The sequence below is a fragment of the Aythya ferina genome, assembly GCF_964211825.1.
Source record: "Aythya ferina genome assembly, chromosome: 7".
NCBI lineage: Eukaryota > Metazoa > Chordata > Aves > Anseriformes > Anatidae > Aythya > Aythya ferina.
The window spans coordinates 23,359,356-23,382,118 of NC_140302.1; the positions used below are offsets into that span (position 1 = coordinate 23,359,356).

Below are 22,763 nucleotides of genomic sequence, written 5' to 3' on the forward strand. Positions count from 1 at the left end.
GGCCACACAGATGAGGGCAGGGGGATGATGCTGAGTGCTCAGGTGCAGCTTCGGGGGCTTCCCTGTCACCTCCCTGCCTACAGTCACACTGCCCTTGTCCCCAGGGCAGAGGGGACAGGGCAGATCTATCCCTCGTCCCTCACTGTGCCTCGGGTGGAAATCGCCAGGGTGGAAATCTCCGTGGGGGCTGTCTGCTGGGAGGTTCTGCTCCTGAGCACCTGGACCTGTGCCCCCGGGGGTCTCGGGGTCAGCAGGGTGGGGTGGGGTGGGGTGGGGTGGGATGGGATGGGTCGGGTCGAGCCACCGCCCCGTGAAGGTTACGAGCCACGCTCCCGGCGCATCCCCCAGCGGGTCCCCCCGTAATATTTCGGCTCCGTATCGAGCGGCGCTGCCCGGCCGTGCTTCCACTGCAATTTCGGGCAGTAAATCAGCGCGGCGCAGCCCCACCTCCCCGCTCTCCATTGGCAGCGGCGCCCCTCGCCCCGCTCATTGGCGAGCCCGCGGCCGCCCCGGCCCTACATAAAGCCCGCTCGGGCGGCCCGAGCCGTCGGGAGCCGGGCGCCGAGGAGCCGGAGGCGGGCGGCGAGGAGGGCGCTGCGGGATGCGCTCCCCCCGCCGCCGCCGCGGGGGCACCGGGCAGCCCCCCGCGCCCGTGAGTAGGGGGCGCGCCCCCGCGTCCCGACCCCGGTTCCCTCCCCCGGTAACTTTGTCGGGGACTTGGGGTGGCGAGGGAAGTTGGGAGCCGCTGTGGGGAGGGGGCGGCGGTGGGCTTGGGGGGCGTGGGGGTGCGGGGTGGGCTTGGGGGCGCTGGGGACGTGGCGGCGGCGAGGGGCAGAGGGGAGAAAGGGGGAGCCCCTCTCTCGGGGGCATTCCCACCGGGTGGGGGGCGTGGGGAGAGGGGTCTCGGTGTGTCTGGCTGTGCGGGAAGGGGCCGGTGGTGCTGCCCCAGCCAAGCCCCCCAAGGACCCGGTGTCCCCTCGGGCTGAGCTCCGAGGCTGAGGTGACTGCTCGTCTCCACACTGCATTAGCTGCTGCTGGCTGAGCCCCAGCGTGCCGGGTCCGGCGCTGAGTCCTGCATGGGAGGGGACAGGGACGGGGACAGGCAGGAGCTGAGGGCTTTGGGCCCCTCAGAAGCCCCCCTGGTTGGATGTGAGCATGAGCCAGAGTCTGCAAGGGGTGTGTGGAAGGGAGCAGCACCGAGCCTGGACCTGGGCACACGGCTTCAGCTGGAGTGTTGGCACTGCAGGGTCTGGGCTGGTTGGGGTCGAGGTGCTATGGGAGGGGTGCTGCTGGCATCCCCGGGGTACCACAGCCCCCGTGGGAGAGGGGCAGCGAGTCTGCAGGACACCTCCCGGCCCTCCTCTGCCCTGGGAGGCACAGCGGTGGCAGGAGGGGCAGAACCATGTCCCTGGGACACGGGCAGCGGGGTGCCATGGGGCACTGTCATGGTACCGTGTTGTCACTGCTCTGAGGTGCCTTCGGGGTGTGACAGGGCCCTTGCTGCGCGGTGTCACGCGGTGTTAGAGCAGTGCTGGTGGTGGCTGTGGCCCAGGATGGGATGTTGCTGCAGTGGTGGGGCGTGACGCCGCTGGGACGTGCGGCACGGCAGGCAGCGATGCCACGGTGGCACACGGGATGGGGTGGCCGTGCGGGCAGCTGGCTCCTGCCTCCCTGTGCTGAGGGTCACGGGGACGTGCATGAGGAGCCCTGCGGATATCATCACCCAGCTGTGGTGAGGGGTTTGTGGGGTGCGACCCCCTGCCTGCCCCAGAGCCCCCTTCCTGGTCCCACACACCCTGCTGCTACCCCGGCCCCATCCCATCCTCCTGGAGGGGGCCATGCGTGGGGATGGAAGGGCCCTGAGCCACGTCCCTGCCATGGAGCAGCTGTGGGGCCAGCACCCTGTCCCCGTGTGGGCACCCATGGTGCTTCCTGCCATGCCCCCATCCTCCGCAGCTCGGCTCGGTGCCACCAGGCTCCGCCACGCAGAGCAAGGTGCCCTGGGGTGACCGCAGCTCCTGGGGTCACCTTGTGAGCCAGGATGTGGCTGGGTCAGGACACGATGGGACTGAGCCCTGTGCCAGCTGCATGAGCGGGGCCTGGCATCCTCAAAGCCCCGATGGAGGCTCCTGCCATGCTGGGAGGCACGGGGCCTCTCCCATCCGCCAGAGGAGCTTGGATCTTCCTCCCTCTTTCCCAAAATGGCCTGGCTCCGGGCCGGGCAGCCCCTACCATGGCACCCAGCACCGGATCTGTGGGGAAGGGCCCTTTGTCCCCAATCAGGAGCATTGTTTCCTCCTGGAAAAGCTCCATCCAACTTGGAGGGAAGCTGCCTGCAGCTGGATGGGGCGGGGGGGCACACGGGGAGCGGGCCAAGCTGCAGAGAGGGGGAGCTGCAGGGGAGGCAGAGCCCTGCCTGGGGACAGCCACCCGTCCCTGCAGGCTGGGGACAGAGAGAGGGGCTTGGGGTCACAGGGCAGCCCTGCACCCCTGTCTGCGTGTGGGTAGCTTGTCCTAGTGAGCCCATGTGGGCTGGGGGGAAAAACTCCCTTTCCCTTGCTGCTGGACACCCTGCTGCTCCTGGGGAAGTGGGGACAGCAGCCAAATGGCACCACGGAGCCGTGTCCCCTGCTGGGCCACCCAGCCGTCCCTCCAGACCATGGGAGCAGGGCTGGCTTCTCCTGCTCACGGGACCGTGCCCACTGCTGGGGACGTGCAGCTCGCTGCTGCTGGGGTTTTGTCCCCCGGAGGGGACTGCCTGCCCCGCGGGTGGCTGTCCCCAGTGCCACCTCGCTTGTCACCTGCGCTACAGCCAGGTCAGAGCCAGCTCCAGAAGCTCCGCAGCCCTGCCAGCAGTGCTGGCAGCCACAGCTCTGCGCAGTCCGGGTTAATCGAGCCTCTCCTCCCGGCACCTCCTGCCCGCGGCCACATCCCTGCGCACACACCTTCCCTGCTGGCCGGGGGGAGCTGGCCCCGCGGGGTCCCCAGGAGGAACTGCACCAGCCTGGGCGAGGGGAGCCTGAGGGGAGGCCTCATGGTGGCTGCGGCTCCTCAGGAGGGGAGCGGAGGGGCAGGCGCTGAGCTCTGCTCTCTGGGGACAGCGACAGGACCCGAGGGAACGGCATGGGGCTGGGACAGGGGAGGGTCAGGCTGGGGGTTAGGGAAAGGCTCTGCACCCAGAGGGTGGTCGGGCACTGGGACGGGATGCCCAGGGATGAGGGCACAGCACCGAGCCTGACAGAGATCAAGAAGTGTTCGTATGACTCAGATGTACAGTCTGACTTTTGGTGGTCCCGTGTGGGGCCAGGAGCTGGACTCAATGATCCTTTGGGGGGGTCATTTCCAACTCGGGGCCTTCTGTGGGTCAGGATGGGGAAACTGAGGCACACCGGAGTCACCCCTCTGTGTTCCCGTGGCCTTCCCGGCTCTGGAGGATTCCCCAGGCAGGGCACAACCTCCCCAGCCAGGTGACTGCCTGCCCCCCTGCCAAGCCCAGCACCAGATCCACATCTCCTCTTGCCGGGATCCTGGGTGCCCGCAGCCCCTTGGGGCAGGGTGAGCCGTGGCTGAGCCCAGCTTTGTCAGCACCCGGTCCCTCCCACGGGATGGGCTCCCACGGCCCCGCTCCCAGCCCCACACTGCTGCCCCGAGGAGCCCGGAGGGTGAGCTGCAGCCAGGCAGGGCCGTGCACATGGGGGGCTTGGGGCTGGAAAAGTGAGGGGCTGTGGGATGGGGGGCGAGGAGGGGAAAGAGAGCAGCTCCTGTGCAAGGGCAGAGGGGGGCTGAGGCTCCACAGACCGGGGAGCCCACAGGCTGCAGGTCTCCCCCAGGTGCCCAGGATGCTGGCGCTGTGCCTGCTGTCCCTGGCCTGGCTCAGCGAGGGCTCGCAGCGCAGCGAGCCCATGTTCACCGCCGTCACCCACCGCCTCCTGCCGCCCGACTACGACAGCAACCCCACGCAGCTCAACTACGGCGTGGCCGTCACCGACCTGGACGCCGACGGCGACTTCGAGATCGTGGTGGCGGGGTGAGTAGGGGCACCCACACGCGGTGCCTTGGGGACAGCGGGATGTGGTGGCCCCGCAGGGACAGGAGCTCCTTGCAGCACCATGTCCCGGTGCTGGCAGCATCCCTGCTGATCCCCTTACTTGCTCAAAGTCTGTTTTCTCCAAAAAAAATCACGTGGTGCCCAGCTGAGCACTCTGACTGTGGAAGGCTTACAGCTCTGCTAATCCCCATCCCCTGCCGAGCCCCTCCAGCCGGCAGGAGGTGTGTGGTGCCCTGGTGTCCCTGCTGGCAGGGTGTCTGCATGGGGTCTCACAGGTGCCTTGAGCCCAGTTCTGGGACCAGGTACCCTCTGTAGGGTGGTGGAAGCTTCCCAGTGGCCGGGTCCCACCCCGCAGCGCACCGCCAGCGTGTCCCCGAGCCGGCTCAGCTCCGCTGACAGGACTCAGCGCTCTCTGGAGATTCGCTTAATTGGCTGAAGGTTTTTTATAGCCCTTTAGTGGTGTGATGGCTCAGAAGGGCTGGCAGGAACCGTGGAGGCAGGAGCCGTGTGCTGCGCTGCCCCAGCATCAGAGCAGGGCTGGACGTGGAGCAGCTGCTGCCAGCAGGTCCAGCCGTGGGGACAGTGACACGGGCTGGGTGTGCATGTGTGCAGCACGCTCACCCACAGGGGAGGCTTGCACACACACGTGCCCTCACCTGGAGGGGGGAATCCCTCACCCGTGAGCCCGTACAGGGCTGTGGGAGCCTGGCTGTCCCTTGCTGGTACAGGGTACCCACATGGCCATGAGCTGCTGGGTTGGCTCAGGAACCTGCTGCCCCTGCGAGGGGGGCTCATCCCTGCAGGGGCTGGGGGTGTCTGCCCAAGGGAGCACCAAGCCTGGAAAACTGGGGCTCCCTGGGTGGGTGCAGGCCACTGCTGGCAGCCAGCGGTGGTTTTGTAAGCAGCGGTGCCCGTTGTGTAACTTGTTTACTGGTGTGCAGGGCGGGAGCAGGGGGGAGCCTGCGGGGCGCAGCGTGCCGAGAGGATTTGCCCTGCGTGCTGCCTGCCCTGCCCTGCCAAAGGGCTGCAGGCAGGGACCTGTGCCCCATCCTGCTGGGTGCCCGGGCTGGGCAGGCACGGGATGCCCGATATGTGCTGGAAGGAGCCCAGGCTGAGCCCTCCCCGTGGGCAGGCAGACCCACAGCTGGGTGCTGAGGGCAGCCTGGGTCCCTCGGCCACCACAGACCATGCAGGTCTTTGCCATGCCCACTGTGGGGAGTGCGCAGTGCCAGGGGACACGGGGTCAGTACAGGGGCTTTCCTCCTGCCCCCTACCCCTGGGGACCCATCTCCTGCTTGCACCCGCAGGTACAACGGCCCGAACCTGGTGCTCAAGTACGACAAGGCGCGGGGCCGGCTGGTGAACGTGGCGGAGGACGAGCGCAGCTCCCCTTACTATGCGCTGCGGGACCGGCAGGGCAACGCCATCGGCGTGACCGCCTGTGACATCGACGGGGACGGCCGCGAGGAGGTTTACTTCCTCAACACCAACAACGCCTTCTCCGGTGAGCCCCGGCAGGGGGGAGGCTCCCGGCGCGGCTGCCCGCGACCTTCGGCGCGTGAGGGATGTGCGCGGGCTGGAGTTAATTTCTCAGTTGAGTGGCTCCATTGATTGATGGCAGCGCGGGCGGGACGCGGAGCCCGGCCAGCTGCTGAGTCAGCACTTCCCGCTGCCCACCGCCCTCCCCGTGGCACCCCGAGAGGGACAGCAGTGTCCCCTCGCCGCTGGGGATGAATGCTCTGGATGTGCTGCCAGTCCCGGTGTGCCTGGCAGCAGCCGTGCCCTCTGGACAAAGCCAGGGGCTGATCCTGCCCTGCTGGTGCTGTCCTGGGGGTGCCCCTCTTTGGGAGGGGACTCTTGTGCCCCAAGCAGGCACCAGGCACCCCAAGAGCTCCCCGTGTCTCTGCTCCAACCCAGCTCTGCCCTGTCCCCATCCCATGGCAGCAGACGTATGTCCCTGATTCCCCCAGTTACCCAGACTGCCGGCACACCTGTCCCTAAACCTGGCACTGCCACGGCACTGTGCCGGGCAGCACAGCTCGCTGCCTGCGCCTGGCACCACAGCCGTTTCTGCCTTTCCAGGGATGATCTACGGGGCTGTGCCCTGCTGGGACACGTTTTACCTTAATGAGTTGTTTCTTCTTTCTGTCTCCTGGTGGCACTTCAGAGCCACGGGAGCTCTCACAGTGCCGTGAGCAGGGGGCTGGGATGCTCGCCTTGCCATGGGGCGCCCCGCACCGATCCTGCTCTCGGGGAGCAAACTGGGATCTGGCACCACCAGCTCACATCCCAGGGGGCTGCACGCAGGGCTCGGGGGGAGGATGGCTGTGCAGCCCCCTGACCCGTGCTCCCCTAGGCATGGCCACCTACACGGACAAGCTCTTCAAGCTCCGCAACGGGCGCTGGGAGGACCTGCTGAGTGACAAGGTGAACCGGGACGTGGCCAGCCGCTTCGCCGGCCGCTCCGTCGCCTGCGTGGACCGGACGGTGAGCAGTGCAGGGTGGCCAGGGGGTGTCCCCATGCCCCCGCTGCCCAACCAGCCCCCGGGACCTCTCCCCTCGCGTGGGCACTGACCCCATCGCACCCTTGCCAGGGCTGAGGGTGTCCCCCCCTCCCAGCAGCCGGTGGCTGTCAGGGCTGCGGGCGCCTGTCCGCGCGGTTGCCGCTAGCTGATAAACGCGCCTGTCGAGGTGATTTATGTTCCTGTCACCTGCTCTTTCTTCTTCCTCCTCCCCCAGCAGTTTGTTTCCAAACGATTATCGCTAAATCAGGGCCCAGCTGCTGCTGCACGGGACAAGGAGGGCGGTGGGGATGGGAGGGAGGGAGCATCTGCCCCACTGGGGAGCTGGTGGGACGGGGTGCCCTAAACTGGAGAGTGACAAGGTGGCCGTGCCCAGTCCCATGTGCTTTTAGCCAAGGTCTCGCCCAGCCCTCACCAGGCACTGCTGCCCGTATGCGATGCACCCAGGACCTCTGAGAGCTCCCAGCCCCATGGCAGGGAGGATTAAGCCCGACCCCATCCCCGTGGGCCCAGGTTTTGGCCGGGAGGAGCAGGGCGAAGCCGCAGGGCACAGGCGGGCGCTGAGGCGGTGCTGCCGGCCGCAGGGCTCGGGCAGGTACTCCATCTACATCGCCAACTACGCCAGCGGCAACGTGGGCCCCCACGCCCTCATCGAGATGGACGTGGCTGCCAGCGACCCTGCCCGTGGCGTCGTGGTGCTCGTGGACGTGGCCGCCCAGGCGGGCGTCAGCAGGTACACAGGTACGGAGGGGACGGGGCACAGCCCCGTGCCATGACCTGTGCCACGCATCTGCCTGCCTGCCCCGTCTGTCAGCAGCCCCACAGCCCATGGGAAGGACCCGTGGGACCCCCCTGTGCCTGCAGTCACCCTGCTGACCCCCACATGGCATCCGCAGGGCTTGGGGATGCTTGCAGAGGTGTGTGCCAGCCTGTGCCCCGTGCCACCACTGGGACCGCCGCCATGCCCCGTCTCTGTGGCGGTAAATTGTCACTAATTAGGAGTGTTGTCACCATGGCGATGGCAGTGATTAGGTTGGAAGCGACACAAACGGCTGCCAGCCCCAATTAGCTCCTGATGAGAGGGACTGAAGGAGGGAGATGGGCAAGGAGGGGGCGCAGGGGGTCCCAGAAGCACCGGGACTGGCACAGGGGCACGCACCCCCCTGGGGCAGGGCGGCCCCCTCACCCCTGGCTGCTGTCCCCAGGGGGCCGTGGGGTGGCCGTGGGCCCCATCCTGAGTGACAGTGCCTCCGACATATTCTGCGGTAACGAGAACAGCCCCAATTTCCTCTTCCACAACCGGGGGGACGGGACGTACCGGGACGTGGCAGCTGCTGTGGGTGAGTAGGGGGACAGCAGGGACAACCCCGGGTGGAGGGGACACGGGGACCGACAGCCCCGCTGACTGCAGGGGATGGCTGATGGCTGAGATTGGGGACCACAGGGCCACGTCCCCAGGGGTGTCCCGGGGAGACAGCAGCAGGGAGGGTCCCGTCTCCCCGTCCCCTTGCTGCTCGCAGGGCTGGATGACCCCTACCAGCACGGACGCGGCGTGGCGCTGGCCGACTTCAACCGCGACGGCCGCGTGGACATCGTCTACGGCAACTGGAACGGGCCGCACCGCCTCTACCTGCAGGCGGGGGCCCCCGGCCGCGTCCGATTTCGGGTGAGGGCTGGGGCTGCCGAGCCCTCGCTGCTGGGGACACCCCAGCTTCACCCAGCTGTGGCTCCGAGCCCCGCTTGCCAGCGGCCTCCTGCTCGCCGTGCGCGTTGGCAGCCCCTGCCCGTCCCTTGCGCAGGACATCGCCACCCCCAAGTTCTCCATGCCGTCCCCCGTCCGCACCGTCATCGCCGCCGACTTCGACAACGACCAGGAGCTGGAGGTTTTCTTCAACAACATCGCCTACCGCGGCTCCTCCGCCAACCGCCTCTTCCGGTAGGGCCGGGGGAACGAGCAGCCCGCGCCGTGCCGCTCCCCGCCGCTGGCACACAGGGGACCCCCGCTCCGGCTCTGCTCGTAGCAGGAGCCATGCCTGAGCCCTTCCCCGTGTCATTACCAGCTGCGGCGGCCGTGCCTGCAGCAGCCCCTGGGGTCCCCGTGCCGCTGATCAGCAGCCGCCTGGAAGCTTGCTCGTGGCTCCCGCTAATTGTGGGGATCGATTCCTCGCCGCTGCCTGGCGGCTCCCCCTCGCCTCACCGCTGTCTGTCTGCCCACTGTGGGTTGGGGGGGGTTGTGGGGAGCTGGGAGCCCCTGGGGGGGTTCTCCGATCCCCAAGGGTTGTGACAGTGGTCGGGGATGTGAGGTGCGTGGCCAGTCCCCCAACCACCCTGCACAGCCACCAGCAGCACCCCTGCCAGCCCCATGCCCCCCAGGTGCCACCGGGGCTGTCACCTCTCTACCGAGCTGCTCCAGGGGGGAGCAGGCACTTGTCCCCCAGAAGCTTCCAGGCATGGGGACGCTGGGGCTGGCACTAACTCCCCCTCTGTGCCCGGCAGGCTCACCCGCAGAGAGCACTCAGACCCCATCGTGGAGGAGCTGAACCCAGGGGATGCGCTGGAGCCCGAGGGACGGGGCACGGGTGGGTCCCCAGCGCAGGGGTGGCTCGTGCTGGGGTGTGCCTGCCATAACGTGCCCGCATAACGAAGCACGTCCTGATCCTGTCCTCACAGGGGGTGCAGTGACAGATTTTGACGGCGATGGGATGCTGGACCTGATCCTGTCCCACGGCGAGTCCATGGCGCAGCCCATCTCCATCTTCAAGGGCACCCAGGTGAGTCGAGCAGGGGCTCCTCGCACCGTCCCCTGTCCCTGCCCCTTCTCCCGGCTCACCCACTGCCCATCCAACCCTCGCAGGGCACTGCCAACAACTGGCTGCGTGTCATCCCCCGCACCCGCTTCGGGGCCTTCGCGCGGGGGGCCAAGGTGGTGCTGTTCACGCGGCGCAGCGGCGCCCACCTGCGCATCATCGACGGCGGCTCGGGGTACCTGTGCGAGATGGAGCCCGTGGCACACTTCGGGCTGGGTGAGCTGGGGTGGTGTGAGGGGGACAAAACCCCGCCAGCACCCCCAGGCAGGGGCCAGCTCTGCAGCCCCAGCACCCAGGGACCAGCTGTGGGAGCGAGGGGAGGATTTTTTCCTCCATCCCCATCCCGGAGGCACCCCGCTAACAGGCTGCCCACCTGCAGGGCGCGATGAGGCCAGCAGCCTGGAGGTGACCTGGCCTGATGGCCGTGTCCTGGTGCGAGCCGTGGCCAGCAGTGAGACCAACTCCGTGCTGGAGGTCCCCTACCCCCCAGACACAGAGGAGCCGCTGGTGCCCACCCCGCTGGAGGTGAGGGCTGGCTGTGGGGCACAGGGGGAGTTTTGAGGGGCAGGAACAAGGGGCTGGGCTCTCCCGGTTCCTGCCCCACCCCGGCTCTGTCTGCTTCTCCCCCAAACGCAGTGTGGGCAGGGATTCTCCCAGCACGAGAACGGACGCTGTGTAGGTGAGTGGCTGCTGGGGACGTGGGCAAGTGGCACAAAGGATGGAGCAGCAGCGGGGATCAGGGAGCCACAGGGCTTGTGCGTGGCTCCAGCCAGGCACAGAGGGAGCCAGGGGGCTACCGGCAGCAGCTCCCAGCCCACATCTTTCTGCCTGCAGACACCAACGAGTGCACGGAGTTCCCCTTCGTGTGCCCCCGGGACAAGCCTGTGTGCATCAACACCTACGGCGGGTACCGCTGCCGCAGCAACAAGCGCTGCAGCCGGGGCTTCGAGCCCAATGAGGATGGCACGGCTTGCGTGGGTGAGTGACGGCGGGCACCAGTCTCCCCCCGATGGTGCTGTGCCCCTGCCCAGGGCCCGGCCGCCTCCTGCACCCTGCTGGGCACCTGCCCCATCACCCACACCCCAGCTCCGTAGCTGCTCGCCTCCGTGCCCGCTGGTCCCACGCCTCCCCCCCAGCCGCCACTGACTCCCCTTCTCTCTCTCTTTCTCTCTTGCTCCTTCTTTCGTTCTCTGTGCAGCTCAAGTGGCCTTTTTTGGGGGATACCCCTCTGCCGGGAGCTGGCCCTGGCCCCCCCAAGGCGCCCTCCTCCCTCTAGGCTTCGGACTCTGCCTTTGCCTCTATGCACTTTAGCCCCTGCCCGTAACTCGCCAGAGCAGCCTTGGCGGAAGGACCGGCCGCCCTCTGCCTGTCTCTTCCTCTCTCTCTTTCTCTCTCTCCATGTCGAACCGCCCTGCAAGCGCCGGCTGCGCCGTGCCGGGGCGGCCGCCTCGGGAAGGCCAGGGGAAGGCGGCACCTTCCCCGGGACAGCAGCCAGGGAAAGCAGCCCCAGCGCTCCCCTCGCCTCGCCGCCGCCTCCCCGGCGCTCGCTTGCTCCGTCGACTTGATACCGTACCATGTGCCTGCTGGTTTGGCCTGCGACGTGTTTGCTTCTCCTGTCCCCGCTGCAGCGGGGGGCTCCCCCTCCCCGGCACCGCCAGAGGAGGGTCCCCCCAGCCCGGCAGGGGAGGGACCCCCCCGGTTTGTTTTTTAACGTATTGACCCCACTGTTTGGAGTCGGACCCTGCTCAGTCTTCCAGCCCCAGTCCCGGAGAATCCCCCCAATAAACTGTACCCTGTCTATTAACTGGGCTCTGCAGGCTGGGAGCACCCTCTGGCCTCGGGGGGAGGCTGGCAGGAGATGCCTGGAGGGTCCCCATGGAGGTTCCCTGCTCCTCAGGGCTGTGCTGCTTCCCCTCACTTCTCCCAAGCCTTGCCCATGGGTGCTGCTCCCCAGGGCTTGCAGGACGGCAGCCAGCTCTGCGCCACCACCCCTGGGGCACCTGCATGCTGCTGCTGTGGCTTCTCCCAGGCTGTGGGTGGATGCTGCCAGCCCCACTAACCTGCTTCTGCCCCCCCAGCCTCCCTGGGCATGGTCCTGTGCAGGCTGTGCCTGCTGCCACCCGAGCAACCCCTTTCCTGTGGGGATGTGTCCTGCTGGGGCTGTGCTGCTCCATCGCTCCCTTTCCTTTTCCCCCATGCTCACCCTCTGGGGCCGCCCCCACAGCCTGCTCGGTGCTCCCCATCGTGCCAGGGGGTGCCCAGCCCCGGCACAGCCCCCGGCATCGCTCCGGCACAGGAGGAGGCAGGGCAGGTGGCGGGGATGAAGCGTGAGGTTTATTGAAGGGCTCCATGCAGGGTGCCCCAGCGGGAACAGCAGGGCTGGGGGCCCCACGCGCACAATGACCGAGCTGAGGGGGGGTCCTGGGGGGCAGAGCCCTCCCCCTGCAGCCCTGGGAGAGCCACGCGGGCTCACTTCCACCCTGCACCCACGCAGGGGCTCGTCTCCTAGGGGTGCTGGGTGTAACAGCCCCCCCCCCCATTCCCAAAAATCCCCACCTGGCCCTTCCTTGCAGCCGGGGGTCCCCACAGGCTGAGAATTGGGGGGCAGAGGGGGGGGCTCTGCAAGGTGCAGGGAGCAGGGCACCCCCGATGCAGGGGGGTGAGGGGCGCATGCAGGACGTGTGGGGCAGAGGAGGGCTCAGCAGCAGGAGCAGGGGGCTCGCTGGGGACGGCACGGGGTCGGGCAGGCAGCGGGGTGCTGCCGGAGCAGTCGGGGCCCCCGGGAGCAGCAATGGGCAGCGTGTGGGGTGCGCACAGCACCGACACGCAGACGAAGTGGCACTGGGGCGACGGGCCCGTGGCACCAAGAGCAGGGCACCCCGGGGGCACGGGGCTAAGCCCCCCATCCGGGGCACTGCAGGCACTGGGGCGCTGCCCGCTGGGGCTGCTCGGGGTAGGGGCGGTGGCGCAGAGCACCCCGGGGTGGGGGCTGCGGGAGCCCTTTGGCACTGGTTTGGCTCAGTGGGAAGCACCTGGGACGCCCCAGCAGCAGCCCCTGCCCGCAGCGGGTCTGAGCAGGGGCAGAGCCGCTGTGGGGGGCACGTCGCAGACGGGGGGGAGCGGGCAGCCCCCGGGGCCCCCCCCGCCCACCCACCCGCCCGCCTGCTCTGGGCTCAGAAGCGGGTGCTCTGGTAGTGCAGCCTGCGGATTTCGGAGAGGCCGCTGTCCCGGCAGTACGAGTCCCTGCAGGGACTCTCTGCCAGTCACCGGCCCCCCGCGCCGCCCCCCCCGCCGCCGCTGCTGCTGCTGGAGCTGCCGCTGCTGGAGCTGCCGCTGCTGCACCGGTCCTCGTAGATGGAGATCTCGATCTGGGCACCGCTAAGGACCAGCCGGGGGCACGGCAGCCACAGACCCGCCGCCCGACTGCCCACTGCCCCCCTCCCTCACCCTCGTGCCCCCCCAGCGATGCCCTCCCCACCCCACCGCCCCGCCGCAGAGGATACGACCCTCATGCCACGCTCCAGGGGGTCGGTGAGCAGCAGCCCCCGCGGTGCGTAGATCTTCTCGTTCTGCTCCTGGATGTACTTGGAGATCTTCTTCAGGACCTGCTGGTGCACAGGGGGATGCTGGGGGCTGCCAGCAAGGACACGGACACCCCACCCTGGCAGCCCCTGGGTGCCCACACTTGGCCTCCAGCCCCCCCTCCAGCTCCCTGCGCCCTCCCCTGGGCATTGGCACCTTCTCGTAGTGCGTCTCCATGCAGAGGAAGATGAAATAGGCGGTGGCGCAGGCCAGGCACCCCTCCAGGTACGAGCTGCCCCCGATCTTCTCCGCTTCGGCGTAGAAGCTGTTAAGAGTTTTCACGGTCTCCTCGAAGAGCTGGCGCTCGATCTAGGGCAGAAGCTGCGGTGAAGACAAACCTGGCCAGCAGCTGCCCCCTGCGCTGTCCCTCCCGCTCCCTGGGGCGCCTCAGGGACCACTTAAACCTCTCCTCCCTGCTCAGTGCTGTCTCAGCTCCCTGGCCCCTGCATGCCAAGACCTGCCGAGCCTCCACCAGCGCCTCCCAGTCCTGCAAACCCCGGGCAGGGGGGCAGTGACAGCTCACACCCTGCCCCAGGCACTGCCCAGCAATCCAGCTGCATCAGCTGGCTCAGGGCCTTGCAACACCCCATGCCTTCAGACCCCTCTCCCACTCCCAAAGCCCCACAGGACACCGAAAATAGGGCACCCCCCCCCCCCCCCCACACACACACACACACGCCGCTGGGTTCCCTACCCGGCTCTCCAGCTCGGGGGGGAACTTTGTCTGGAACTGGCACGTGGTCCCGTCGCTGTAGTCCCTCTGCACAAAGACCTTGGTGGCCAGGGACGCGCTGCGCCGCAGCTCCTGCAGGCTGTGCACCTTGGGGGGGGGCAGGGGGGTGAGCCGGGGGGGGCTGCAGCCAGGGAAAGGGTCCCCAGGCAGCGGTGCCATATGCCCAGGGAGCCCCCCGCGTGGGCCATGCGCTTGTCCCCGTGTGCACCGGCTGCTGCGTGCGTGGTGTGTGTCCCCTGGGGTGTCACAGGCGGCGTGGGGACAGCCCTCGGTCCCCAGCAGCTTCCCAGCAGGAGGAGGGCAACGAGCTGAGCAGGGGGCCGCAAAAGCAGGTCTGCAGTGGCCGTGCAGCGGGGGAACGGCGGCACAAAAGGGATCAGCAGGGCCCGGCCAGCCCTGGCACCCCACGCGGGATGAGAACCCACAGCAGCCCCCCCAGCCATGGGTTGCAGCGGGATGGAGAGGAGGACAGCGGTGCCAAGGGCATGTCGTGCCCCTCGTGCAGCGTGCCATCGCCTCCTGCCACCTGCCCCACACCGCACCCCAGCCCCGCACGGACCCCTCCGGCAAGGGCACCCCACGCCGACCCCGGCCCCGCACCCAGCCGTGCGCACAGACCCCAGCTCCCAGCCCCAGGCGGGTCCCATCCTGTCACCCCCCGCACCCCGCTGACCCCCAGCCCGGGGCAGAGCGGGGTTCGGTTCTGTCCCCTCCCCGGGGCCGGTCCCCGCCGCAGCCCCGCACCGGGCGGTTCCCGCACCCACCTCGGTGGCCATGGCGCGCCGTGCGCCCCGGGCCGTGCCGAGCCGTGCCGCGCCGCAACGGGCCGGGAGATGGAGAAGCGGAGCTGTCCGCGGGGCCGGGCCGAGCCGAGCCGAGCCGAGCCGAGCCGGGCGGGCGGCACCGGCGCTGTCCGCGGTGCTGCCGAGCCGAGCGGCGGAGGCGGAGGCGGGCCCGGCACGGCCCCGTGTGCGCAGCCGCCCGGGCCGGACCCGAGGCCGCGGGGATGGGCGCCCGCAGCCGTTAGCGGGGAACCCCCGGAGGGGCTGCACCGCCCCGGGGGGGGCGCAGGGGGACGGGGAAACGGCTGCCGGGGGGGTGCCGCCGGGGGGGCTTGGGGGTGGCCGCCCTGGGGAGGGCGCACGGGGCGCTTGGGTGGCTGCCTTGGGGAGGGTGCCGGGGGCGTTTGGGGGGTGGGTGCCCCGGGGAGGGTGCTGGGGGTGCTTATGGGGCTGGCTGCTGTGGGGAGGGTGCCGGGGGGGCCGGCAGTGGGGCTGGCAGCCCGCCCCGCCGGGGCGCGTTGCTGGGTGCTGCTCGGGCAGAATTTGCGGCTGCAGAGAGAGGGCTGCGGTCAGGGCGCAGGCAGACATCAAAGGGGAGCGCTAACGAATTCCCCGTTATCTCTGCCCGGTGACAGCTCAATTAGAGCCAGGGGAAGGCAAACGGGCAGAAAACAGGCGCTGTCCCCAGAGGAGGAGGAGGGGGTGGCGCAGCAGGGAAGGGGGTGAGGGCTGGTGGCTGGGGGCTCAGGGCCTGTGCGGGGCAGAAGGGCGGCCAGCCTGCCCCACAGCGCCTGGGGACACCCGGCAGGGTGCAGGGTGACACAGCCCTGGCAATGTGCACACAGCTGGGGACAGGCACACAGCTGGGGTTGGCACATAAATAGAGAAGTGCACAGACACAGCTGGGATGCACACAGCTGGGGATGCTCACGGACACAGCTGGGGATGCGCACAGGCACAGGCGTGCACCCACACTCATGCAGGCACCCACCCGTGCACCCACGGGCCCAGGCTGGCACACCCCGGGGTGTCCCCGGATGCCCCCAGAGCCAGGCCCCGCTCGCCAGCCCCTTCCCGTGCCACACCACGTCACCGCCTGGCAGCGGCCGTGCCAGTTTCCATGGCAATGTCTCCCCTGCCAGGAGATGAGGTTCGCTCTCCCACGCGGTGGCGAGGGGCCGACAGCAGCCGGGGGGGGCCCAGCTGTCCCTGCCGCCCCCGGATGCATCCCCCGGGCTCTGCCCACCTGATGCACCCCGCAGTGCTGCTGTCCCAAGGGAGCTGCCGTGTGGCCTCATCACCCAGAACCAAGCCTTGCCCAGTGTCAGGGACCTGCCCCATGGCACTGCCCAGCCCCACGCAGCCCCCTAGAGCCCCCCAGGCCAGCCAGACCCCCCCGCCTGATGCCCCACCGTGGGCTTTGCAGCTGTAAGCAGACGGCCCTTCTCCCCCCACATTGCCAGGGGGCTATTTTTAGGCTGCCTGGCAGCAGAGGCGGGCACGGCTGCTGCAGGAGCTGCCTTTATTCCCACTGTTCCCTGCTCCAGAGCCCTCCACCCCACAGGACAGGGGTGCAGGAGCAGGGGGTGCCACCACTACATCCCCTGGTGCACGGAGCTGCACCCCCTGCCCGCAACCCCGACCTTCCCATCACTCCTGGCACGGTGGATGTGGACCTTTAGAGGGGACCCCCCCGCAGCCCCATCCTGCAACCTGCATCTGAGAGTGCAGAGCCCCCTCCTCAGCCCGCAGCCACCCAGCGGGGCTGTCAGCAGCTCCCGGCTCCACTTCAAAAGGACCCCGGGCAGTGCCAGCCCTGGCAGCTGCTTCACACGGTGCTGGGGGGGCTTGGATGAACAGCAAGGGGGGGCCGTGAGCTCACTGCCCTGCCGAGGACAACGGTGACATTTGGGAGGCGAGGAGGATAGCTGATAACCTTTCCCGGAGGCACCAGGTGTGTGGGTGTGTGTCAGCACGGGGGGGGACGTCCCCCACACCCCGAGCCGCCAGCAAACAGCTCCAGGCACCCCAGCGTGGCCCTCGGTGCGGGAGGTGCTGCTCCAGAGGGACGCTGCCCCAAACTGCCCACAGTCTGAGCACCCCGAGGGAGGGGACACCGCTGTCCCCAGGGCTGGCCGTGCCCACCCGAGGGGTGTGTGGCCAGGGGGGTGCAGCACCAGGTCCCACGCGCTGCTGGCTCTGTTAGCAAGCGGGCAGGGAGGGATGCGGTTTGGGCAGGAGGTGCCCAAAATCACGACCCAGCTTCTGCAAAGCTTCCTGCTGGGAAGCCAGGCTGGGCGAGGGCTGGCTCCCACACCTCCCCTGCCCTCTGCACAACAGGGTGGGGGGCGCAGCGCTGCCCGGAGGTCCCCACGTCCCCAGAAACAAGGCGAGGGAAGGGGCTCGCCCCGCGGCCTCGTGCCCAGGGGTCCCCATGCGGTCCCTGCCCCATCCCTGCCCCGCACGGGGCCGGGGGTCGGGCAGGCGGCGCAGAGCGGCACACACACGGCTCTGTGTGCTCGCAGGATTTACGAGCCGGGGCAGGAGCCACCGAGGGGTTGGGAGGGCGCCAGGGCGGCCGCGGCCCCGCAGCTGTGCCCGGAGCGCTGCCAGCCGCATTCCTGGGGCCGCGAGACAAGCGCCAGTGTGTGTGGGCGCAGGGCAAGTGCGTGGCCACCGCCGATCCTGGCCGCCCTGGGGGTCCTGCAGCCCCCCCATCGGCTCGGTCCCACCGTGCCCCCCCTGCCCTCACCTCCCTCCGGCACCCCACTGCGGGGCAAGCCGGGCAGGGCTCCGTGCTGGGTGCAACCCGGCACCGGTGCCTTTATGGGGGAGCAGGGCAGGGCTGGGGGCAGCCCCCCTGCAGGGCACGTCCCCTTACCGTGTCCCCGTGGCCGGCTGTCCCTGGGGTCCCCACTGCAGAGGGGGCAGCCCCCATAGCCCCCGTCCCGGTGGCAGTGCCGGGCAGGGTGACCCAGGCGGTGGCGGGGCTGGTGGCCTGGCTGCGCCGAGTGACAGGAGCAAGTGTCAGACCTCCAGCCCTCTGCGGGGCCTGGGGACATGGGCATGGGCACAGCCTGCGCAGACAGGGTGTGGGGAAGGGCAGTGCTGCTCATCCCCACCCCTGGGAGCTGCCACAGCAGGAGGGCAACGATCCCATCCCGTCCCGTCCCATCCCATCCCATCCCATCCCATCCCATCAATCCTATCCCATCCCATCCCACCCCACCCCATCCCATCCCATCCCATCCCATCCCATCCCATGCCATCCCATGCCATCCCATGCCATCCCATCAATCCTATCCCATCCCATCCCACCCCACCCCATCCCAACCCATCCCATCCCATCCCATCCCATCCCATCCCAACCCATCCCATCCCATCCCATCCCATCCCATCCCATCCCATCCCAACCCATCCCATCCCATCCCATCCCAACCCATCCCATCCCATCCCATCCCATCCCCCTGGCCACAGCCCAGCTCCACCTCCCGTGGGTGGCAGCCCCGCTGGGAAGGGCTGAGGGGTGCAGCACGGCCCCCCAGAGCTGCGACAGATCCCCAGGAGCAAAGGTCCCTCTTCCCACCCCAGCTATTGTCCTTTAAGCATGTTTTCTTTTTTTTTTTTTTCTTTTTTTTTTTTTTTTACTTTCGGTCCCTATGAACACCCTTTGAAGCCCAGCCTCGCTGCCAGGAGGTGACTCAGTGGCTCTAATGAAGGCATCGTGACAGACGGGGGGCCCAGGGGCTGGCAGGGAGCCCCTTGTCGTCCCCCCCCCCGCCACCCCCAGCCCCACCAGCCAAGGCTGCTCCTCGGGTAGGGCTCGGGGCAAGGCTCAGCACCACGCATGGGCACCGCACACCCCCAACAGCTCCATCCTGCAGCTCCTGCTCCCTGGCCCCTTCCCAGCAGAGCGCCCACAGCAATCAGCTCCCCGCCGCCCTGCCCCAGGCCATCCATCACCGGTTAGCTATTTCCCATCACCGTTTATCCCCAGACAATCTCACTCCTCCTGGGACAACCCGAGGCTTCCAGCACCCTCCCCTCCTGCTACCGGGCAGCCCTGATAACGGGGCCGCTCTATCTTATCGTGCTCCTGGTGGTTACACATTAACGGTGCCATCCCCGGGGCTTGGCCCAGGAGAGCCGAGCTCAGCCCCGAGGCCAGCAGCGAGCATCCCTGGGGGCTGTGGACCAAGGCGCTGCGCCCAGCACGGTGGAAACAGGCAGGGAGAGCGGGCTGCAGGCATGGGCACGGCGTGTGGTGAGGCTGCCAGCACGGCCCCATAGCGGATGGCTCCCGGAGGGGTTTCGGGACAGTCCCTGCCCCCTGCCCGGGGCAAAGGGCAGCTGCTATCTCCTGCCTGCAGCGGGCTGTTTGCTCTGCCGCCCATTAGGGCAGGGGCTGGGGGCGGCACGGGGGCGCTGGCCAGGCTGGGGCATCGATCGCGGGAAGGGGAAGGAGCACCCCAGATAACCCCTGCAGAAAAATGGGTTTCTAATGGGGTCCTCAGCCCGGCTCCCCCTGCTCAGCCCATCTCCAAGGGGATGGGGGAATGTGGCCCCTTCCCATCCCGCTGGGCTCCGGCTCTTCCCATGCCCCAGGCACCAAAAGTGCCTGGGAAAGGGTCTGCATGTCCCCCCAGCCCCCCCGTCCTGCCTCAATGGGGTGCCCCTGGGTGACATAGGGTGACAGAGCCCAGATCTGAGGAAGGGGACAGAGGAGGAGCAGAGGCTGCAGGTGGCACCCTGCATGTGGGTGCTCCAGCATCATGGGGTCCCCGGGCTGTCCTGCACCCCCAGCCCCTGCACCCCGCACCCCTACTCCAGGGGGGTCTCCCCAGGGGAGGGGGACAGGGCAGGAACCGGGGTCCCCCACCCCGTGCCAGGACCAGAGAGGCTGGGGATGTGCCGGTGGATAATGGGGGCACCACAACCACCTCCCCACGGGGCAGGGAGGCACGAAGCACCCTGGTGCGGAACCACCCTGCGGGGGCACCCCGAGCAGCGCTGTGCGCCCACCCCGCGGTGCGAGGCAGGGCTGGCGGCGGGGAGGGAGGGAGAGCGGCCTGGCGTGGGGCCGGGGGGCCATGGCCGGGGGGGGCCAGCAGCAGGAGCAGATTGGCTGCCGGCGAGGCCTGCGGGCTCCTTTGAAAGGGCGGCGTGGGAGGCGCCTGGGGAGCAGGCAGCAGGCAGCCGGCTGGGTCCCGCTCGGCACGGCACGGCTGCGGCGATGCCACGGGCGAGCGTCCCCACGAGGATCACGGGCACGGCGCTGCAGGCGCTGCTGGCGCTGCTGGCGCTGCTGGCACCGGGCGGCGGGCAGCACTACGACTACTACGGCTGGCAGCCCGAGAGCGTGCCCCGCGGGCGCTTCTACGGCCGGGAGCCGCAGTGCGTGGACATCCCGGCCGACATGCAGCTCTGCTACGACGTGGGCTACAAGCGCATGCGGCTGCCCAACCTGCTGGAGCACGAGTCCATGGCCGAGGCCAAGCAGCAGGCCAGCAGCTGGGTGCCCCTGCTCGCCAAGCAGTGCCACACCGACACCCAGCTCTTCCTCTGCTCCCTCTTCGCCCCCGTCTGCCTCGACCGGCCCGTCTACCCCTGCCGCTCGCTCTGCGAGGTGGTGCGCGACTCCTGCGCCCCCGTCATGGAGTCCTACGGCTTCCCCTGGCCCGAGATGCTGCACTGCGCCAAGTTCCCCTCCGACCACGACCTCTGCATCGCCGTCCAGTTCGGGAACAGCCAGGCCACCCCGCCGCCAGGTAAGGGGGCAGGGCACGGCGACAGGGGATGGGGACACCACGTGGGGTGCCACCGCGGAGCCCCCATCCCTGCTCCTCAAGGAGCACAGCCCCCAGCGGGGCAGCAGCCCTGGCTCAGCACCCCTCGCTGCCTGCACAGAGCTGCCCCAGGGCAGCAGGGAGCGGTGCTGGGGGTGACCACGGGAGCTGTGTCCCTCTCCCCTCACCACGTCCCATGGCAGCAGCACCAAGAACCCAGCCCCGAGCGCTGCACCTGTGCTGCCCCCTCGCACACACAGGTTGCTGGTGGCTGTCCCCTCGGGCAGGGAAGGGACGTCACCCAAAGGCAGACAGGGTTGAGAGCAGGCACTGAGGGTTGTGGCACCCTCTGTCCCTCGCTGCTGCGCCCCAGAGCATCGGCAGGGTCACCCCACTCCTGTCCCTCGTGGGAAGCGGGTGCTGGGACTGGGTGCCCCCAATCACCTTGGCACAGCTCCTGGGGCTCCCCCAGCATGTCCCCAGTGAGCTGCCTCCGGTGACCGCAGCTGGTGTCACCCCGCAGTGTCCAGGATCTGCACGCAGTGCGAGATGGAGCACAAGGCGGACGGCATGATGCAGCAGATGTGCTCCAGCGACTTCGGTGAGTGCTGGGGTCCCCTTCCCCGACACCCCCTGCCCCCCACAGCCCCAGCCACCCCTGGAGCAGCCCAGGTAGGGGCTTGGCCAAAAGGCACTGCTGTCCTGGGACAGCCCCGTGGGGACCCACTGGAGCCCTTCCCTTGGACCCCGGGTATGATTTGGGGTGCCTCAGAGATAGGGCAAGTGTGGGGGACAGGCAGAACGGGGCATCAGGCAGTGATTTCCCCCAAGACCCTTCATCAGGACCCAGCCCCAGGGACTTGCTGCACCCCGTCCTGCACAGACACCCGCCCCCAACCCCAGCCGTGCCCCCAGCAGCCCCCACACAGCCCCAGCAGTGCCCCCGGCTGTCCCCACGCAGTGGTGAAGATGCGCATCAAGGAGGTGACAGAGGAGAACGGGGAGCGGCGCCTGGTGGCCGCCCAGAAGAAGAAGGTGCTGAAGCTGGGCCCCCTCAAGCGCAAGGACACCAAGAAGCTGGTGCTGCACATGAGGAACGCGGGCTCCTGCCCCTGTCCCCAGCTCGACAGCCTCGGCGGCAGCTTCCTGGTGATGGGCCGCAAGGCGGGCGGCCGCCTGCTCCTCCTCGCCATCTACCCCTGGCAGAAGCACAACAAGGAGATGAAGTTCGCCGTCAAGTTCATGTTCTCCTACCCCTGCCCCCTCTACCACCCCCTGCTCTACGGGGCCGGGCAGCACTAGGGCTCTGCCCCGGGACTCCTGCACTCGCCCTGCTCCGCACCCCTGGTGGCACCCCAGGACCCCGGAGATCCCCAGCTGCATTCAAGGGAGCCTCGACCTGCACCCAGGACCCCTGCCCCTCCTGAACGCCCAGCTCTGCACCCCCAGGACCCCTGCCCTGCCTCCCTGCTTGTTCCTTGGCTGCCTTGAGACCCCAACCCCCTGCCCAGTTCCTGATGATGTGACTCTGACCCTCAGCCTCCCCCAATCCCTCCTCCAGCCCCCCAGAGCATCCCCATCCCGTGTCCCGTCCCACAGAGCTCGTGCCCCAGCCCTGGATCACCCCCCCCCCATTTTCCATGGACCCCCCCATGCCAAGGCTGTGGGCAGCTCCTTGCTGCCCACAGACTGCCCCCAGCTCCCACAGCCAAGTGCCTGGAGGTGCACAGCCACTGCCTGGGCTTCCCCAGCCCTCCCATCCCACTCGGCTCAATAGGGGGGAGCCCACCTCCAACCCAGCCCCGCTGCACCCCACATCCCCCCATCCCAACCTGACCCCCCCCCAGTAAATTATTCTGCCTCGGAGAAGCCTGGGTCCTGCTCCCTGTGGCTCTCGGAACCCTGGGAAGCAGGGGACGGGGCAGCCAAGGGTCCTGGCTCGATCCGCAGCTCCAGGAGCTGCAGAGGGCTGGGAGCTTTGGGGTGCGCACAGGGAGGCTGCAGATGCGGGATGGGGCAGCCCCATCCCCGGGCACCCCAGGGCGTGGGTGCCAGCAGAACCCCAGGCCGGCTGCTCAGGGGACAGCAGGGTGCCCCCGTCCTGCCCCAGCCCTGCTTACCCACCTGCCCCACGCTGGGGCACCAAACCCGGGGTGTGCTCCAGCCCCGCAGCCAGCAAGGCGCAGGGCGCAGGGGCAGGTGGGTTCTGCTCCGGCCAAGGTGGAAAAAAACAGGGGGAGAAAAACTCCACTATTGCTGGGAGGTATTTTCCGCCCGAGGCTGCCGAGCGCGCTGCCGTGGGCATGAACAGCAGCAGCTATGTGAGAGCAGAACGGGGAGGGCGCAAATAAATCCCCCCTCCCGCAGCCTGCGGTTATCTGTAGCCCTCTGTGCTTTGCGTCACCGAGCTCCTCCTGCGGGGCCTTTGGGCACACATGGACACGGCCCGCGTCCTGCCAAGGGCTGGCTGCAGGAAGATGAGTAACTTCTCCCTGTGCCCCGG

The 22,763-nt window shown here is 68.8% G+C and overlaps 3 protein-coding genes across 5 annotated transcripts; 2 read left to right on the top strand and 1 right to left on the bottom strand.

Moving 5' to 3' along the window:
* The first annotated feature begins 560 nt into the window (after positions 1-560).
* Positions 561-11,167, top strand: CRTAC1 (cartilage acidic protein 1). 2 transcript variants are annotated; one of them, XM_084526601.1, is made up of 15 exons: positions 561-652; positions 3,831-4,027; positions 5,356-5,552; positions 6,405-6,535; positions 7,155-7,311; positions 7,776-7,910; positions 8,091-8,236; positions 8,370-8,506; positions 9,067-9,149; positions 9,241-9,341; positions 9,425-9,593; positions 9,757-9,902; positions 10,014-10,056; positions 10,212-10,355; positions 10,576-11,167. In XM_084526601.1, exons 1-15 carry the CDS (start codon positions 602-604, stop codon positions 10,686-10,688), a joined length of 1,950 nt encoding a protein of 649 aa, XP_084382727.1. In that variant the 5' UTR covers positions 561-601; the 3' UTR covers positions 10,689-11,167. The 2 variants fall into 2 exon arrangements, with proteins under 2 accessions (XP_084382727.1, XP_084382728.1); XM_084526602.1 differs by having other exon boundaries at positions 575-652; positions 3,820-4,027.
* Positions 11,168-12,562: 1,395 nt separating this feature from the next.
* Positions 12,563-17,420, bottom strand: GOLGA7B (golgin A7 family member B). Of its 2 annotated transcripts, none has more exons than XM_084526603.1 (5): positions 17,356-17,420; positions 13,654-13,779; positions 13,116-13,268; positions 12,881-12,982; positions 12,563-12,745 (listed from the first exon to the last, which is right to left on the bottom strand). In XM_084526603.1, the coding sequence occupies exons 1-5, from the start codon at positions 17,410-17,412 to the stop codon at positions 12,641-12,643; spliced, it is 543 nt and encodes a 180-aa protein (XP_084382729.1). In that variant the 5' UTR covers positions 17,413-17,420; the 3' UTR covers positions 12,563-12,640. The 2 variants fall into 2 exon arrangements, with proteins under 2 accessions (XP_084382729.1, XP_084382730.1); XM_084526604.1 differs by lacking the exon at positions 17,356-17,420 and adding an exon at positions 14,457-14,496 and having other exon boundaries at positions 12,564-12,745.
* A 2,284-nt stretch (positions 17,421-19,704) lies between these two features.
* On the top strand, positions 19,705-22,616 carry SFRP5 (secreted frizzled related protein 5). The gene is made up of 3 exons (XM_084526561.1): positions 19,705-20,242; positions 20,784-20,861; positions 21,222-22,616. Exons 1-3 carry the CDS (start codon positions 19,708-19,710, stop codon positions 21,560-21,562), a joined length of 954 nt encoding a protein of 317 aa, XP_084382687.1. The 5' UTR covers positions 19,705-19,707; the 3' UTR covers positions 21,563-22,616.
* Positions 22,617-22,763: the final 147 nt, after the last annotated feature.